We start from the raw sequence: 18,934 nt of genomic DNA on the forward strand, positions 1-18,934 counted from the left end.
CAGATGGGGAAAGAACCTGTGGTCCTAATTAAGTAGGGACACACAGCAAGAGAAGTTGAATGGAGACATTTCAAAAGTAGAATGCCTACCTTGCATTAAGTAGAAAACAAGTATTTGAAAACAAGCAAAGAAAAAGGAACTAGTGCCTATTTCAATTTCTAGCAGCTTGGGAGTTCTTAAAGGAGTCAGGGAACAGCCCTCTTGCTTCTTATGTTAATATTAGTAATCTCTCACGCTGTAGGTTTGAATGAGTGGAATGTTCCCTTTTCCTCTAAGGGCTTGGGACACCTTTGTCCCCTTTCTTATATCTCTGTTCAAAAGAACAACAGGTTCACCTCGAATAGAACCACAGTGTTGATTAGGACACAGGCCGCCCAGCAGCACAGAGGAGGGGGTGGCTCAGTGGAAGATGCTAAGAAAAATCCACACAAGTCACAACTCACATTTTATTCTTTGGGTGAAGAAGGTTAAATCTCCCAGCTTAACATCTGAAACCAATTCATTTAGCACAGGAAAACATACACAAATGTATACTTAGATAGCTTCTGTATTTTAAATAGGTAAATGGAAGAATTTTTTTCCTGAAATGCAACTTGAAAATGTGATTAAAAATAGCTTATATCTCTAAGTCAATATTTGACCCTTGACTTGGAAACGGGACTCTGTGCACACACGTAAACATTATGTGAAAAATTCTAAACTGTTTCCAGAAGGCAACTTCCGCCAAATTTCAGACCTTAGCGGACACTCCAGTCCTCTCTCCTCAGACCCATGGAGGACTTGCTGAGCCCAAACAAGCATTGTTCTACCCTCTTGCTTCTGACAATGCCAACAGTGGCAAGCATGGGAGAAGATTTTGTTACTGCATTTCCAATAACCTTCTCTATATAAATCCTATTTTCTGCTTTTGAAACAGCTATTGAGACTTAGGAAACTTCCCCTCGCCACCACAGCCCTGCAGTCAGGCCCATGGGCTGCAAAGCTGTATGGCATTGATTTGGCTTGCATCAACATTAAAACATTTTTTTTTCTTCAAAAATATCTTACCCTCGATATTTTCAGTTTCAGTGCCCAGGAATGCATTGATATCTAATAGATAATATTTAGTAATGGAATACATCTGCTTTCATATATCTATAGAATTCTTTTGAGAAGTAGCATTTTAATCCACATTGCATGGCTTTGACCATGTATTGCATAACATGGGCATGCATTTTGCTGTAGCTTACTTGCTGCAACACACAGTAATTCCTTTGATTTACTATTTTAAAATATGCTACCTGGGAATGAATGCGACAAACAATTTAGAGTAAATCAGTCTTTCTTTCCCCCATTTCTCTTCCATAGAGTAGGAAACTGAAGAGCTGGAAGATGAACTCTGTCCAGGATCAAGCATCTCATTTCCAGACATTGAGGCCTGACTCAAAAGATGGAATACTTTTGATCTCAAACATCATTCAAAAATTATGACTTTTACGAGTATAATTCTTAAGGACAGTTGACTTAAGAATCACAGAGTTGAACTTCAAATACATAAAAGAGATGAGCTCCCCAATTTTTTTATCCTCAAGTCACCTTTTGGGAGGTGACTAAAACTATTTGGTATAATAATTAGAATTAAATTTCATTGAAGAGTATAAAATAATCCTAATTCTCAAGACTAAATCTGTCACTGTTTCTATAAATGCATTTATTCTTACAAGAGGGGTAAAACGACATTTCAGCTGATTATTCTTATCGGTTGCAATTAAGCAAGAAAAACAGGAAGTAAATTTTAGGATACCATTATGATGTTTCTTCCCTCAGCCACAAAATAGGAAATACTGAGATTTTTATCATGTAAATTTTACTGGTCCAGTGAACTTAATGAAATATGAGCTTCAATTCAATCTTATAAATGAACTCTTGTTTCATTGGCATTTACAATCGTGGTTGGGGCGGGAGGTTGTTGAACAAATGTTCACATGACAGCATTTCCAGAGGCTTATGACCATTGCATTTCATTCAGATTTTTCAGAATGTTCAGGACTAGTTAATTCCCTTTGCAGTTTCATGTTTTAAAAGGCATATAGTAATTCCTAGTACATGCCTCTACAAAATGTTGAAGACAGAGAGACATATATACATATATATATGTGTGTGTGTGTGTGTGTGTATGTATGTAAATTTTGTTTTGATAAAAAGAAATTCTAATCTATGAAAATATTACATCAAGTCATTTTGCACCTGGTAAGGAAATACATGAATGTTAGTAAATATTTAGAAACTTCAGATAAAGTTCCAGCAAATCAACACAAATGAAGAGTTTAAGACGTAACACAGCCATCTGAAATAATAACTTTTCACATAACAGAATCAACACTTTATTTGAAAAGTGACCTTGTTAGAGGCCAGGACTCAATTATACATTCCAGCTATATTTAAGTCCGCTTCCTCCGAAATCCAACCCATTTAAGGAGGAGGGTTTACCTATTCTATCTTGATTTTTATTTCTTCCAGCAGCTGCCATACATGAAAAGCTTTTCAACATTTTCAACAGGCAAAACTCATTTTGTATAAAGGAACATAAACTTTCCCTCCCCTTTCTTCAGGCACAAGCAGCCAGCTTCTGTGTGGACAGCCCTGCATCCTTTAATACCTGGCTCTAGATGCCCTGACTGTCACCAGGGGCTTTCTAGCACTTTCGGGGACTGCTTTACAAAGCATTCAACATTGTTTAAATTGTTCAGAAGCAAATGGAACTTTTTTTCCCCTATTTACTTCCTCTTCCCTAACGAGAAGTAAACCTCAGCTCGTCCCTAAAATCTGCCCCCTACATGCGTATTTACACAAGTATCAGGCACCAGAGGTCTGCACCCCATCACATACCATGCCAGTTTCTAAGAGTACGAAGGCTGTTGGAGCAGAGATTTTCTTCCATTGGGAGCTGAGTGTAGCAACGTATCTGTCAACAAGGGACCCTTGGCTGCTCAGATCAGACTATTGTCTCGTGGTCCCACCTGCCTTGGCTCTGATTGATGTAGCAACAGTATCTGTCATAAGGGCTGTTCTGCTTGTAGGAGCAGACGATGATACTGTCCTGGGGTACAAAGAAGATGCTGTCCTCGGGCTCAGGGCGGTCAGCTGAGCCCTTGACGTCCAAGGCACTGTAGGCGAGGGAACTGCCCGAGGGGCAGTAGCCATCCAGATATCTGGATGTCTCCTCCTGACGCCCACTCTGGACTAGACTCTGGCATTCTGCTTCCTCTGTGGGGGTGGGGGTGGTAATGGAGCTGGCCATAGGCACCTCACCTGGCCCCTGTGGGAGCAGCTTCCCTCTGAGGCCTGCCTTCTTAGCCAGTTCATCTGAGCTCCCCTTGCCGGATTCCAGGTCTGACGGGGTCCTCAGCAGTTCCACCACTTCCTTGTCCTTGGGTTTCCGGAAACAGGGTAACTTGCGGACCCAGAGTAGCTCATTCTCAGGCCACTTGGTGCATCCCTCGGTTTTCCTGGCCAGGGCAATGGCTGCGATGCCTGGTAGGCAGATGGCTGGCCCGATGGCCAACAGAGGGATGTTCCCCAGAGTTTCCCCCTTCATGCCAGAGACAGTGAACATGAAGCCAAAGACCAGAAAAACACTGACCAGGGCCACCACCAGCCCAGTCCTCGGATTTATGTCATCAGGCCGCATCTTTCACTCCATTCAGGTTGGGAGCTGCTTGGTAGCCAGGGAGCACCCCTCCTCTCCTCTGTGGAAGTGAAACCACAGGGGTTAAAAATTCACAACTTCCCACCCACCAACTCTTTCTTGCTATCTCTGAAAGACTCTTGTCTTTCAGTCTCTCTCTCTCTCTCTCCCTCTCCTCCTCCTCTCTTTCCCCTCTTTTCCTCCCTCCCTTCTTCCCCCTATCCTCCCCGTCCCCATCTACTATTGCAACTCTGTCTCTCTCACACCAACGTGCACCAAGTAGGGTCACCAAGTTACCTGAAGGCTCCTGCCACCTCCCGTAAATGGTGAGAGCCTGAATGTCTCCAGAAACCTTCGTATAGGCTGTCCCTTGATCCTCTCCCTAGGTTCCGAGAGCCGAGCCTGGCTTTTCCACCGACACCGCACATAGGAGGTGGGACAGAGGAGGAGGGTCTTTCCCAGCCTGGCTCTTGGCGTGTAGGTCTCCGGAGCTCTGGAAGCGGAGCCTGGCGCAGCGAGCAGAGTGGGCGCGCAGCGCTGCCACCGGCGGGGAGGGAGGACTCTGTCCTGGCAGGAGGAAAGCGCGCGAGCCTGGCCGCCTTACATCACTTGCACCGCTCTGGGAACAGAGATGGACGCGCGGGGGCGCGAGGGGGTCAGAGCCGGGTGGTCACGCCAAGCAGGCTCCGGGGGCTTTCGTCCCAGAGCAGCGAGCGGGCGGGCGGGTCCAATCGCGTCCAAGCCGCTGCCCTAAGAGGGAGAGCAGATCCTCTTGCCCACGAGGCAGCCGGTGCGACGTCCGAGTCTGGGTTCCAAATTCAGGGTCTGAGGGGTCCGGGGCCAGCGGGAGGTGAAAAGGGGACTTGCTGCCTTGGCCAGTTCCAGACCTGAGAGATGCCTCTGTCCCGACAGCAGCCAGGTGCTCTGGGGCTGTCCATACCCCTCTCCCTGGCAGCTCCTCGAGGCGCGAGGTGCCCTCGAAGGAACCGGGTCGCACTCTGCTCCCGCCTGACCTGAGCACCCCAGGAATGCGCCCGACTGTAGGAGCGCTAAGACCTGCCTGCTTCTAGGAGTCACCAGAGTCTCCTCCGCTGGTCTCCCAGTTCTGCACTTGGCAGAAGATGGCTTTGGAAACTCAGTCCCACAGCCATGGTTCCAATGGCACCCAGTGGGGCAAGGAAAAAGGGATCCCAGTTCTGGTCTTCATTCAGGGTCGTCCAGGTAGCCAGCAGGAGAGGCCTTGGTTTGGCGGTTCAGGCCTGCCCGGCGATGGGTGATGCTGCTTTGCACTGTTTGACTCCTGTCTTGCTAGTCTGGGGCAGGGTCCACGGAATGTATAGGTTTCTCTGGCTCAAAGGGACGACTCTATGAGGCCGTAATTCTTCACCTGGACCGTTTAAGGTTGAGGAGAAGAAGTAGGAAGGTAAAAAGTACATTCTTTCATGTTGAGGCGCTGGGATTCTGGGGAAGGAATTTTGATACCCAGGCCTTTTCCAACTAAGCTTGCCCTGTGTACCAGAGTGAGTGACACCACCTTCCTGAAAAATAATTGTCAGGAGACTTATTTTATTTTTTAAAAGAAAACAAACCATCTTTTTTTTAAAAAAAATTTACATACCAATCCAAGTTCCTGCTCCCTCCTCCCATTCCCTCCACTTACCCTCCACCTCACCCCCCATCCACTCCTCAGAGTGGGTAAGGCACACTGCTTTGGGGAAGGTCCAAGGCCCTCCCTACTATATCTAGGTTGTGCAAGGTATCCATCCAAAGAGAATGAATGGGTCTTGACCTCTTTGTTCATATTCTCACTCTGGCAGGAGACTTTTAACACTAGATATCTGAGCAAACACTGTGAATATTGCATAAATGTAAAGTTTGTAGCACATGGCTTTGGTGCATGATTCGTGTTCAAAATGGGATGTAGACTCTTTTCCTCTCATACTGTACGGTCCTACTGCTCTCAACACGGAAAGTGGGAGCCAAATCATCAGAGACCTGCCTATAGCTGAGGATGCTTGGCTTTACCCACTAAGCGGTTAAGCACATTGGGGAGGGGGGGTGGCGGGGGTCGGCAGAGATCAACGAAAGCTTTCAAGGTTTTGACAGATGGTGCCGTCAGGTTAGCGGGTGTAAGTCAGAGCTTGGAGCCTCATTCATGACTCCAGGCAAGCTGGGATGTGGTCAGAAGAATCCCAACACCGGAGAGGTCTTTGGAAGAAATTGGCTCTGAAGAGCGATTTCGGATGGGTTGGCGCACCCTGGCTTGAAGCAGAGGGAAGAGCCAAGGTGGATCCACCGGTTTCTCACTTCAGCCAGGGTCACCAGAAGCCGGGCTTCTTCTCATTTTTATTCTGGTGTTATCGTGTGTGTCTCTTGTATTCAAGCCTATTAAGTTGCGGCTGCACTTTTGGGTGCAGAACCACTTAAGAAGGAAGGAAGAAGAAAGGGTGGATTGCTAAGGTGAAGGACCAGACGGGCGGCTATTTGGACCAGGAAAGTGTGGCTTTTCTGTCTTCTCCAAGTGCAGGCATCTGCTTATGTCTGGGCGGCAGAGGAGCCTGAGGACCCACACCTGTTAGTCTATTTCCCAGACTCACTGCTGCTCTGGAAGTCGGTTTTGTTCAGGAAAAGGGGGAAACCAATTAGTTACCTGTACTGTTCCAATTACGGAACACTCTTCTCTCCCTGAAGCCCCCCCTTATCCTTTATTGGTACCCACACATCCTCCCACCACTCACTTGGAGGCTATGTCCTAGACTCCTCTTTTTTTTATAAGTGGAACTTGTTCTGTCGCTGGCCCTCCCTCTCTGAGCTTGCCTGCCTTGCCCCTCTTTCCAGGGTCGTTTCAAACAGCCTGGACAGCCTGATGGCTCCTCAGCCTCTTTCACTCGTCCTGGTCCCTCAGTTTCCGGCTTATAGCATCCTGATTGATACTGTTCTTTGGATCATCTTCAGACAGCTCACTTTCAAATGCCAGCAGGAACTCACCCGTCCTCCAAGCTTCCCTTTCTCAGTGAGCTCCTTATATCCTGTACGCCAACAGCATAGTTGGAACTAGAAGCTGTTTTTCTTTCCTCTGGAGTTTCGTCTCCTAAGTCCTCTGGCTATCTCCCTGACCCTACTAAAGCCACTCCACCATCCCAGGTTTCCTCTTCTTTTAAGGTTATTTTTATTATTTTGTTTTTACTAGAACATATTAGTTATATATAATATTAGGCTTCATGGTGACATTTTCACACCTGTATTGGTATATTTTGAACATATTCATCCTCATTACTCTCTCTTCCTCTGAGTCCCTTCTTCTTCCCAAATTTTCTCCTTTTAGTTTTATACCATGGCTGATTTCCCCATAACAGACATTCCAGTGGGCACATATTGTCAGGCAAAGTACAGTGAAAGTACATTAGTTTAAAAAAAATCACATCATGGTGTTGGAGAGGTGGCCCAGCAGTTAAAAGCACCTGCTGATCTTGCAGAGAACCTGGGTTCAGTTTCCAGCACCTACACGGTGGCTCCCAACCATCTCTAACTCCAGGCCCAGGGCACTCAACACCGCCTTCTGGCTCTGTGGGCAGCAGGCAGGCAGCAGAACACTCATACACGTAAAAAGATCATCACGACAGTTGGGATTTCTTCCTTGGTGGGATGTTTTAAGTTCCCCCCTTCCTGCGATATTTTGTACAGCAGACTGTGCTAATGAAGGAGGAACACTTCATTATATAGAATTTATAGAGCCAGGTTTAGGGTGTGTTCCTCCGCCCCATGGTCTTTAGACCAGTCACTGCTCAGAGTGAGTTTCTGGTCCTCCTGTCTTGAACTGAGCTGTATTATCTTCACTTGCTTTCTTGATATTCCCTGGCTGCCACCTGTGTGCCTTCCGAGATCTCACTTTAAATAAATTTATATACAGGGCTGAGGAGATAGTTTTGTTGGTACAGTGCCTGCTTTACAGACATAGTGACTCCATTTTGCATGCCTAGCCACTTAAAAGCTGGGTGTGGTAGCATGTCCTAAACACCAGAAATGGGGATCGAGACTCCAATGCTTGGAGCCCATTGGCTAGCTGGCTTAGCTGAATGCATGAGCACCAGGTTTAGTGAGAAACCCTGTCTCAGATGATAAGGTGGAGCACAATAGAGGAAATCACCCAATTTCAACCGATGACCTTCACACCCAGGTGGCAAGCACATGTGTAAACCCCATATGAACCTGTACACATGATACACAGAACAGATACACAGATACACAGACACAATGTGCCTGTTATATTTTTGTTATCTTGACACAAACTGGAGTCATCTGGGAAGAGGAAACCCCAAGGAAAGTGTCCTCCTCAGATTGCTGATAGGAAAGGTTATTGGAGTATTTCCTTGAGCAGTGATTGGTGTGGGAGGGTCCAGCCCACTGTGGGTAGTGCCACCCCTGCGCAGATGGTCCTGGGCTGAATGAGAAGTCCATGAGATACCTGAGTAATTCATGGAGAGCAAACCAGTAAGTAGCTCTATTCTGTGGTTTCTGCTTCAGTTCCTGCCTCCCGGTTCCTGTCTTGAGTCCCTGCCATGACTTCTCTCAGGATGGACAACAGAAAAGGACACCAGAACACACAGGTTCTCAGACACAACTCATTTATAAATCTTTTCTCTTGCAAGAAAGGAGATGGTTGGGTGTTATCTTTGCCTTTTTCCTTCACCAGGTTTCACTGGTGAGGCTTCTAATCTGCCACCGGACTCAGATGGAGGAAATATTTGGAGGAGAAATTGGCTGAACCCCTTCTCAGCTCTATTCTTCCTCAGTTCTCTGGCAGCCACTTCTGAGGGGCTGAACTGACATCAGTATTGCGCAGATATGCCAACTATAGCACTGGAAATCCAACTGGGTTCTCACGAAAGCAGGGCTGTCAGGCAAAGGCCTCCTCTTATTTGTAGAAGCAGTGAATTCCATTCTGCCTCTTAAGCCATGCAGTTCATCTCCTTAGGCACTGGGTAAGACCTGGGCATAAAACCACAGGAAACCCCAATTACTGTTTAATTATAAGGCTCATTCTCCAAGCCAGTCTTTCCTGGGAGTACCTTGAGATGGTCTCTGAATGGCAGGTGTTCTTGCCTACATCAGCACTGACAGTGGGTGGAGATGGGAGTCATCACTCAGGGATAGAGAGGCATCTCCATATTTACTTTCTTGCCCATGTGGACCGATAGTGCCAGAATTCTAAAACTTTAAGCAGTTCTTGCAATCCTGTGCAGGTGTACAATCATGAACAAAAGCATCTCTTGTAAGAGAAAATTCAGAGAACAAAACAAGGCTTTGGGAAGTGGGTGTCTGGGGAGGAAACAAGGACCGCTCTACTTCCCAAGTCCTGGTATGATGGGATTTGGTGGCTACCCTGACTCTATTATACAGATAAAATTCAGAAAGTTTCATTTTAATTTTTCTCAGTTATTTGTACCTGAGTGATTATGATGTGCATGGTGCTATACTAGGGACCGGGCAGACGGGTAGGACGAGCCAGCCTGCCTCTCTAGAACTACAGAGAATAAGACATGCACGTGGATTAGAGTGATACAGATTACAAGGTGCTCGTGAGAGACCCTGGATATCAGTGTCTGTGTGCTCATGGCGCTGTGTCAACAATGGGCCAGCTTTGGCGTGTTCTGTGTCTTCCTTCTAGGTGCTACAAAGTCACCGTTAGGCTGAAGCCAGTTTTGTAGCATAGGGACAAAGGCATGGAGCCAACCACATATTTGGCAGTGAAGTGCATACCCTGGACTCATCTCCCTTCAGGGGCCTCCTTACTACACATCACATCTTTCCCCCCTCAATTTCCCTACTGCTACAGGACCCTGGTCTGTGGGGCTTCTGGAAACTGGAAGATGAAGACAGGGAGTTTTGTCTAGTGATAACAATAGTACAGCGGTAAAGCTGCAGCAGACCTGGACAGCACACATACGTAGACCGTCACGTTCAATCGCACCAGGCTACATGTCCCCTCATCGCGCACATATTCTCCAGGATAGATCATGTGTTAAACCACAAGGCTTACTAAATTTATTTAAGAAGGCTGCAATCACATCAAGATTTTACTACATTTATAGTAGAATAAAGCCAGAATTCAATAAGGAGGGAAACTGGAAAATTCACAATTACGTAAAAATGAAACAACCTGCTCCTGAATAAGTGGTTCAAAGAGGGATCAAAAAACAGTGTCTTGAGACAAAGAAAATTGAAATACCATATAAAAGTCTACAGTATACAGCCAAAACTGTTCTCAGAGGCAAGTTTATAAGCTAAATATTATAGGAAGAAAGAGGGAAGACCGAGGTAATCAGCCCAACTTTACACATCGAGATACTAGGGGAGAAAAGCAAATTAAATCCAAAGTTAGTTGAAGGGATAAATAATAAAGGGAAGTGTATAAATAGATAGTAAAACTTAAAGTTTTAATAAAATTGACAGTAGGTCCTTTAAAAAGAGAAACAAATTGGATACACTTATGTACAACATGAAAGAGAAAAGAACTCCAAAGAAATGGATAAATCCCTAGAACATGTGACCTCCCAGGACTAAGTTATCAAAAAAAATCTCAATAAACCAAAGAATATAAACAGACCAATAACAACAGGTAAGGGACTGAATCTGTACTCAGTATCCCCAGCAATGAAAATCCAATGCTCTAACGGTTTCTCTGTGGATTCTGTCAAATGGTTAAAGAAAAGCTAATGCTAATCCTTCTTAAACTCTTCCTCAAAATTGAAGAGAACATTTTTAAGACCATTTTACAAGTCCAGAATTACCCTAATGTCAAAGCTACCCCATGAGAAAAGACAATTACAAGGCAACATATTTGATGAACGCAGATGGAGACATTCTCAGATGAACGTAGATGAGACATTCTCAACAAAATACTAGCAAATTGAATTCAGTAACTGTTCTGAAATATTCCTTTACACTGTGTGAAGATGTGCCACTGCGATTGGTTTAATAAAAAGCTAAATGGCCAATAGGTAGGCAGGAGGTACAGCAGGGACTTCTGAACAGAGAGAGCTCTGGGAAGAAGAAAGGCGAAGTTACCTGCCAGACGCAGAGAAGGCAGCATGGGCAGTACAGAGTAAGTAACTGAACCACACAAAAGAACATAGATTAAGAAATATGGGTTACTTTAAGTTATAAGAACTAGTTAGGAACAAACTGAAGCTAAGGCCGAGCTTTCCTAAATAATAATAAATCTTGGTGCCTTTTTTTTTTTATGTATGTGTGTGAACTGGCAGCCCAAAGAAAAATCTGTCTGCAAATAACATACTATGAAGCTCAAATAAGATTGTACTAGAGACTCAAGAATGGGTTTTTATATGAAAATAAGTAAATATGCCACAATACAGTAATAGAATGAAGGATATTATTTAAATGATTATAATAATATATACAGGAAAAGTCTATAAAGATCGGACATAAATTGGCCATCCTTTTATGATAAAAGTTCTTCAAAGGTTGGGTTTAGAATGAATACTCCCAGCATAACAAAAGCCACATATGACAAACCCATACTTAGTGCCTTATCCAGTGGTGAACGGCTGAAGCTTCTAGTTCCTCTAGGACTAGAAATGAGGAAGATGCCTATTCTCTATACTTGTACTTGAAAAGGGGCTAGAAGTCCTTTCTTGAGCAACTAGATCAGAGGACCAAATAACAGGCATCCAAACCAGGAAGGAAGAAGGTAAAATTCTGATTGAAGATGATACAATATTTCATATATCTATACACACATGTATTGCCTTGAAGATTCCACCAGAAATTTGTCAACACTAATAAATTAATTCAGCAAAATTTCTTGACACAAAATCATAATAAATTAGTTATATTACTATATAATAACAAGGAGGAATATAAAAAGAATAATTTAAAAATCCAGTTTCTAAAACAATTAGAAGGAATAAAATTCTTTTATAAACTTTTTTCTTTTAAAATTTTTAAATTCACTTTACATACCAACCACATTTCCCCTTCCCTCCCCTCTTCCCATTTCCCTCCCCTCCCATCATCCCCCCCCCAATCCACTCCTCAGAAAGGGTAAAGCCTCCTCCCATGGGGAGTCAGCAAAGCCTGGCATGTCAAGTTGAGGCAGGACCAAGCCCTCCCCTTGCATCAAGGCTGAGCAAGGCATCCCACCATAGGAAATGGGCTCCAAAATGTCAGCTCATGCACCAGGGATAAATCCTGATTCCACTGCCAGGGGCCCCACAAACAGGACCAAGCCACATAACTGTCACCTATATATGCAGTCTACCTAGTTCGGCTCCCGTGCAGGCTGCCCCAGCTGTTGGTCTAGAGTCCATGAGTTCCCACTAGCTCAGGTCAGCTGTCTCTGTAGGTTTCCTGTTATGATCTTGACCTCCCCTGTTCATATAATCTTTCCTCCCTCTCTTCAACTGGACCCCAAGAGCTTGGCCCAGGATCTCTGCATTTGCTTCCATCAGTTACTGGTTGAAGCTTCTATGATGACAATTAGGTTAGTCATCAATCTGATTACAGGAGAAGACCAGTTCAGGCACCCTCTTCACTATTGCTAGAAGTCTTAGCTGGGGGTCATCCTTGTGGATTCCTGGGTATTTCCCTAGCACCGGGTTTCTCCCTAACCCCATAATGGCTCCCTCTACCAAGACATTTCTTTCATTGCTCTTCCTCTCTGTCCCTCCCCCAACTCGACTATCCTGATCCCTCATGTTCTCACCCCCCATCCCCTTCCCTCTACCTCCTGCCCCCAGTTTATCCAGGAGATCTTATCTATTTCCCCTTCCTAGGGAAGCCCATGTATTGCTCTTAAATTCTCTTTGCTCTCTAGCTTCTTTAGGGCTGTAGACTGTAGCTTGGTTATCCTTTGTTTACATCTAATATCCACTTATGAGTGAGTACATACTGTGTTTGTCTTTCTGGGTCTGGGTTACCTCACTCAGAATGATTTTTTTCAAGTTCCATCCATTTGTCTGCAAATTTCATGATGCCATTGCTTTCTTTACAGCTGAGTAATACTCCATTGTATAAATGTACCACATTTTCTTTATCCATTCTTAGGTTGAGGGGCATCTAGGTTATTTCCCGGTTCTAACTATTTTATGAATAATGCTGCTATGAGCAGAGCTGAACAAGTAACCTTGTGTCATGATTGAGTATCCTTTGGGTATATGCACAAGAGTGCTATTGCTGGCTCTTGAGGTAGATTGATTCCCAATTTCCTGAGAAACAGCCATACTGATTTCCAAAGTAACTGTATGAGTTTGCACTCCCACCAGCATTGAAGGAGTATTCCCCTTACTCCATATCCCCTCCAGCATAAGTTGTCATCAGTGTTTTTTGATCTTGTCCATTCTTACAGGTATAAGATGGAATCTCAGAGTTGTTTTGATTTGCATTTCCCCGATGACTAAGGATGTTGAGCAATAGAAAGAATAACATTCTTATAAATAAACCTGACCAAAGAGTTAGAAGATCTGAAAACTTCCACTTGTGAAACACCAATAAGAAAACTTGAAAGATACACAAATGAGCAGAAGTCTATATCATTAAAAATGTGCATTTTCTCAAGAGACTCTGTGGACTTACAAAATCTCTGTCAAATTTTCAATGAAACTTTTCACAGGAACAGGGAAAATGTGTCTCATGTGAAACCATCACCCACCCCCATCCAAAAGCATCTTAATCAAGAACACAACTTGATCTTTCATGGTTTCTGATCACACTATATCATAGGTTATGTATTCCAAACATTATGATTCCAGCATAAAAATAGACTCACAAAACAACTGAATAGAACAGAGCATTTGGAAGCAAACACATCCATATACTGTTAACTGATTTTTAGCACTGTTGACAGAAATACAAAATAAGGAAAGGGTAGTCCTTCACCAAACTGTGTTTGGAAAAACAGAATATTTTACATATAAAAGAGTGAAGTTAGAACCTTATCTGATATTATATACAAAAGCAATTCAAAATAGATGAAATGCTGTTTAATATGACTTGCAGAAGAGAGGCAAAAAAAATAGACAAATGGTATCACATCAAACAAAAGAGTGTTTGCCTATCAAAAGAAGCATTCAGTAGAGTGAATCATCTACATAATGGAGAAGTATCCCTGCATATCATTCATCTGATAAGGAATTTGTAATCAAAAGATAGATGTGATGGTTTGAATAAGAATGCCTCCCATAGGCATAGCCTTATAGATTCAAAAGCTTGACCACCAGGGAGTAGCACTACTTGAGAAGGATTAGGAGGTGTGGCCTTATTGGGAGAAGTGTGTCACTAGGGGCTTTGAAGTTTCAGAGGTTCAAACCAGGTCAGTGTTTCTCTCTTCCTACTACCCATGGATCTGGAGGTAGGACTCTCAGGTACTTCTCCAGCATCACTTCTGCCTGTGTGCTGCCATGCTTCCTGCCATAATGAAAATAGACTAAACCCCTGAAACTGTAAGCAAGTTCCAATTAAATGTTTTCCTTCATAAAAGTTGCAGGGGCAAGGTGTCTCTCCACAGCAATAGAATACCGACTTAGGCAATTTATAAAGCTAAAATGACTTAGTGTCAAATTAACTAGTACTTTAAATAGGCAAGGAACTCAAAAGAAGATACACAAATGACCAGCAGGCATATTTAAAGTGTTGAACATCACTAATCATCAAGGAACTGCCAATTAAGTCCACGATGAGATTCATGATTCATGCCGTTACTAGAAAGATGGAAGGGAAGTGTTGGGAGTATGTAGGGAAAAGGGAGCCTTGGGACTCTGCTTGTGGAAACGTAAGTGGTATAGTTGGTATGGGGGTAAGTATCACGAATCTATCTTCATCTCTAAGACCATAGACCTACTCGCCATCTTGTCCAATTGTATATACTAAATATGGATGATTTTTTACAGAAACAAAAAAAACAGTATTTTGAGTCTGTGGACTGAGGAACTAGTAAAAGATGCTGGGTAGAACTGACCAGTAAGGTGGAAACACGGGAATGTATTTAAGAAGACAAAAGAAGAAAGTCTTCCAAAATGTATTGTATCAAGCTACGCATGGTGGACTTTGCCTGTAAGGCAAGCACTCAGGAGATGGAACAGGAAGATGGTCATGAGTTTGAGTCTATCCTGGGCTACAGAGTGAGACTGTTTCAGATAAACAAATGAAAGAAAAAACAAACAATATTGTGCCAATTCTTAGGACAGGTCAAGTGTGCTGAAGAGTAAAACGTGACCTTAGGGTCAACACCGTGGAGGTCACTGCCACCCTGAGGAGCAGTGCTTGTGGGGTGGGGAGGCTGAGATCCACCTGATATGACTAAGAGAGAGGAAGGGAGAAGATCTGGAGGCAGGGGAATAAAAACCTTTCTGCTAAGGGGAGAAGATAAATAAGATGATAGAGGTGAGTGGGTGCAGGCGAGAGATAAAAATGGAAAAGATGGGGCATTTGTTTTATTTTTACTAATTTGTGAGTATATGTGTGTGAGTTGCTGTATATGTGTGTAGTATCTGCATACATGTGGGCACAGGAATACATCTCTGTACTCATAGAGGCCAGAGGAGGCCCAGGCATCCTGTTGTACCACTACCGTATTCCTTTGGATACGTGCTTTATGGAACTGGAGCCAGACTGGCAGCCAGCAAGCTCCTGGGATCCTCCTGTCTCCACCCCACACAGCCTGGGGTTCCAGTCATGCAGGTGGCCATATCTGACGTTTTACATGGATGCTGGGGTGTTGCGGGATATCTGCTTCCTCTGTGTGAAGATGTGTCACCGTGGTTAGTTTAATAAAGAGTTGAGTGGCCAGTAGCTAGGCAGGAGAGAATAGGCGGGATTCCTGGGGAGAGAGAGGACTCTGGAAAGAAGAGAGGTGGAGATAGAACAGTAGACTCGGAGCAAGTCGGATGTGCTGTGCTGAGGAAAAATAGCAGCCACACGACAGGAGGCAGATTAATAGAAGCAGCTCTAGAGCAAGCTGGAATCAAGCCGAAGCTAAAAGCCAAGCTTTCACAGTAATAATAAGTCCCTGTCATGATTTGTGGGCTGCTGATCCAAGAAGGTCTGACGACAAAGCTTGCTACACTGGGCATTTCACCTCAGGCCCTCATCCTCACACAGCAAATACGGCCCCAGAGAGCCATCTGCTCAGTTCCCAAGACAGGTATTGTAATGGCGTTTTGTGTGCAGAGATCTAAGAAAAGCAAATTTCAGTGACAACGTTATGCCATGTTCCCCCATGAAATTTGTCTATGAAAATAGTAGCAGGGCTGCGGACAGCTGTGCCGAGATGAGGACTCCTGCGTACGGGTGTTGGGAATAAACTGAGACTACTTCTTAATTGCAAGGAATCTATCCAGACACATGAAAAGCCTTGAAAGCCTGTTTTATGGTCATTGTATTTAAGACAACGTGCCAGATGTGGCAGTGGACACCTTTAACCTCAGTAGACTCTGTGAGTTTAAGGCCAGCCTGGTCTACATGGTGAATTCTAAGCCAGTCAGGACTACATAGAAAGACCCTGTCAAAGAAAAAGAAAAAGAAAGTCGAGAAGAATTACTAGTTGATTAAAAAAAAAAAAAAAAAAACAGCCCTGGCATCAAATAAACCAGCGTTTGATCTTGAAGTATAGAGACGGATCCTCTCACCTCATCCCTGCTTCACCAGAGGCTCTCAGTTGGGGACCACCATTCATGCAGAAGCAAGGTCACATCTGACTTTCTGGAAGCAAGAGTCTCTCAAGGCTTTCCATACATACACCAGCCCATTTTCATGAAATTACTAAAGTCCTTTTGGCCTGACCTCATATCCGCTGGGACCGCCAAATGTGTAGGAGGGCTTGACGGTTGGGGCATGACCTGAACCTTCATTACTGCCCTTGGATTCTCCACACCCACATCGGGGCTCTGCCTGTGCCATTGAGTTCAAGGCTATGGAATCAGAATGCGGGGGAGGGGTCATTTCATGGCGGTCTCCAGAGGTGAGGTAAATAAGACATAGAAATGCATGTGCTGTACTGTCTACTATTACAACCATAAGCTCCACGAGACTGCTAGAATTGATTAAAATTCCATTTCTTGGTTGTCTTATCTATGTTTCTAGTGCTATCTGAGTTTCTGTAGTCACAGACAGCTCTTGACTACCATGTCGGGTTGTGTAGATTTCGTCACCACAGAACTTTCTTGTTAAGTCATTACAGAGTTTATTGTCCATTTGGCCCAGGTATGATCACTGTTGCGGTCTCTCCTGTGAGAATAATCAGTGGCATAAAATCTTGTGTGCAAAGCAATAATTTACAGTGTTGTTACCGGAAAATTTTGAAAAGTCTAATGAAATAGGAGAAGTAATATTGAGGCTGACTGAACAACCGTTTGCTCCAAGGATGGAGCCTATTCACCAGCCTGCCTTCCTTACATTGTTTCTCTTTTGAGTCCAGAAACGATCTCTGGGATAGGAATAAAGAGAGGGTAATAAAATAGACTCTCAGGAATCTTAACGAGCTGGGAATAGAGAATTCTCATGGGTTTGATCCCAAAAAGATTAATCTGATTTTCTTTTTAAAATATTTGTTTTTTTAATTGACAAAAATCTATGTACTTATAACATATGACCAGAAGCTTGTGTGTGTGTGTGTGTGTGTGTGTGTGTGTGTGTGTGTATGTGTGTGTGTGGTATGTATGTGTGTTGTAGAATGACTCGATCAAGCTATGGGATATATGTTTTGCCCCTTTTACAGAGGGAGCACTCATATTTGCTGTTTTATTGATATTCTGTGTGTTTTCAGGGTGCAATATCTTGTTACTAATTGCACATATGATGCACAACAGATCTCTCAATGTCATCTTTTGACCTTACCGAAACTGTGTCCTCTGAGCATCATTTCACCATCTTAAAAATGCTCCTTTCCATTAAACATATTGATGCAGGGCCATATTGAAAATTTTGATACTAGATCTGCTATGGCAACGCCTACTGCCAACTCATTTTACTATTTATTAGACAGAAATGAAAATAATTTACTCACAACTGTCATATGCCAAGATTTTTATATCAAGATATTATTTATAGTTGTTAGAGTTACTATGAAAAACATAAAGTGTTATATGACTTTTGAAATGGCAACACTGGGAGGTAGAATATATACATCATGAAGCATGAAGCTGTCTGATGGACGGAGACATCAGCCCAAGAATATGTGCCCCCTTTCTTCAGGATGCTAACACTGAAAGATGGAGCTGTTTCTGGGAGTGTGTGTTTTGAGATTAAGCTCATCAGAGTCTCAGGAAAAAGAAGAGAGTTATTGGGATTGTAGAAATGTTGAGACATCCCTGAAAGACAGCCGAAGAGGTAAGAATTAGTAACTGTGCTTAGGCCAATGGACAGCCATATTGTCCAGCATCGTGGCTGTTCTGGCTAGCTGTAACTATCAACTCGGCACAGCCTGGAGTCACTAGAGATGAGAGACTCCATTAGGAAACAGGTCGGCTTGTGTGCGTATCTGTTGGAGATTGTCTTGACTGCTAATCGCTGTCGGGTGGCCCAGTTAGCTGAGCATAAGCTCGCCTGTGAGTCAGCTGGGAACCAGAGCCCTAAGAGTTCCCGCTGGGCTTCTTGGCTGTGGAATGGGGGCAAAGGGACCGGAAGGGCAAGCTTGCCTTCAGGTTACTGCCTTGAGTTCCTGCCTCACCTTCCCTTATGATAGACTGTGTCCTGGAGTTCTATGCCAAAAAAGCCCTCTCCTCCCTAAGCTGCCTTGGTCAGAGTGTTTTATCGCAGCAAGAGAGACAAAAGTAGAGCAGTGTCCATTAGTAATAGGTCTGGGCTCAGTCTCCACGAGCTACTTTCTTGATGTATGTTTCAATTTTGTAAGCACCATGTGGAGAAGGCACCATTTACTGAGTGCCTTGCAAAGATGTTAAAATACAGATTCCTGCAAAGTCAAGAAGCACATTCTGCCCTAAAAGCTGGGGACTTTGCAGCCTGTCTCAGGGGTGCCCCTTTATTTAGAGTCACCTCAACTGGCTCCCTTCCTCCTGGAGAGGATGTTAGGTAGAAGAAACTATAAAATTATTTTTTAAGTGTGACACCAAAAAGGTAACATAAAAATTGTCTTATTTTAAATTTTTATTGCCAGAGCTTTGTCTGGGGTGTCTGAGTAAGACAGGAGACTAGTGGTGGCCTCTGTGACAGCTGGTGAAAGACAGAGTCAGGGTAAGAAGTAGTGATTGTCATCCCAAAGAGAAACAGAGGAAAGTATCAGAAATCTATCAA

The 18,934-nt window shown here is 43.8% G+C and overlaps 1 protein-coding gene across 1 annotated transcript; it reads right to left on the reverse strand.

The window, feature by feature from the left end:
• Positions 1-457: 457 nt before the first annotated feature.
• Tmem215 (transmembrane protein 215) lies at positions 458-4,594 on the reverse strand. The gene is made up of 2 exons (XM_041667329.1): positions 3,965-4,594; positions 458-3,728 (listed from the first exon to the last, which is right to left on the reverse strand). Exon 2 carries the CDS (start codon positions 3,668-3,670, stop codon positions 2,975-2,977), a length of 696 nt encoding a protein of 231 aa, XP_041523263.1. The 5' UTR covers positions 3,671-3,728; positions 3,965-4,594; the 3' UTR covers positions 458-2,974.
• Positions 4,595-18,934: the final 14,340 nt, after the last annotated feature.

This window comes from Microtus oregoni, unplaced genomic scaffold (assembly GCF_018167655.1).
Source record: "Microtus oregoni isolate MIOR12 unplaced genomic scaffold, Mior012 000017F_ref0000208, whole genome shotgun sequence".
NCBI lineage: Eukaryota > Metazoa > Chordata > Mammalia > Rodentia > Cricetidae > Microtus > Microtus oregoni.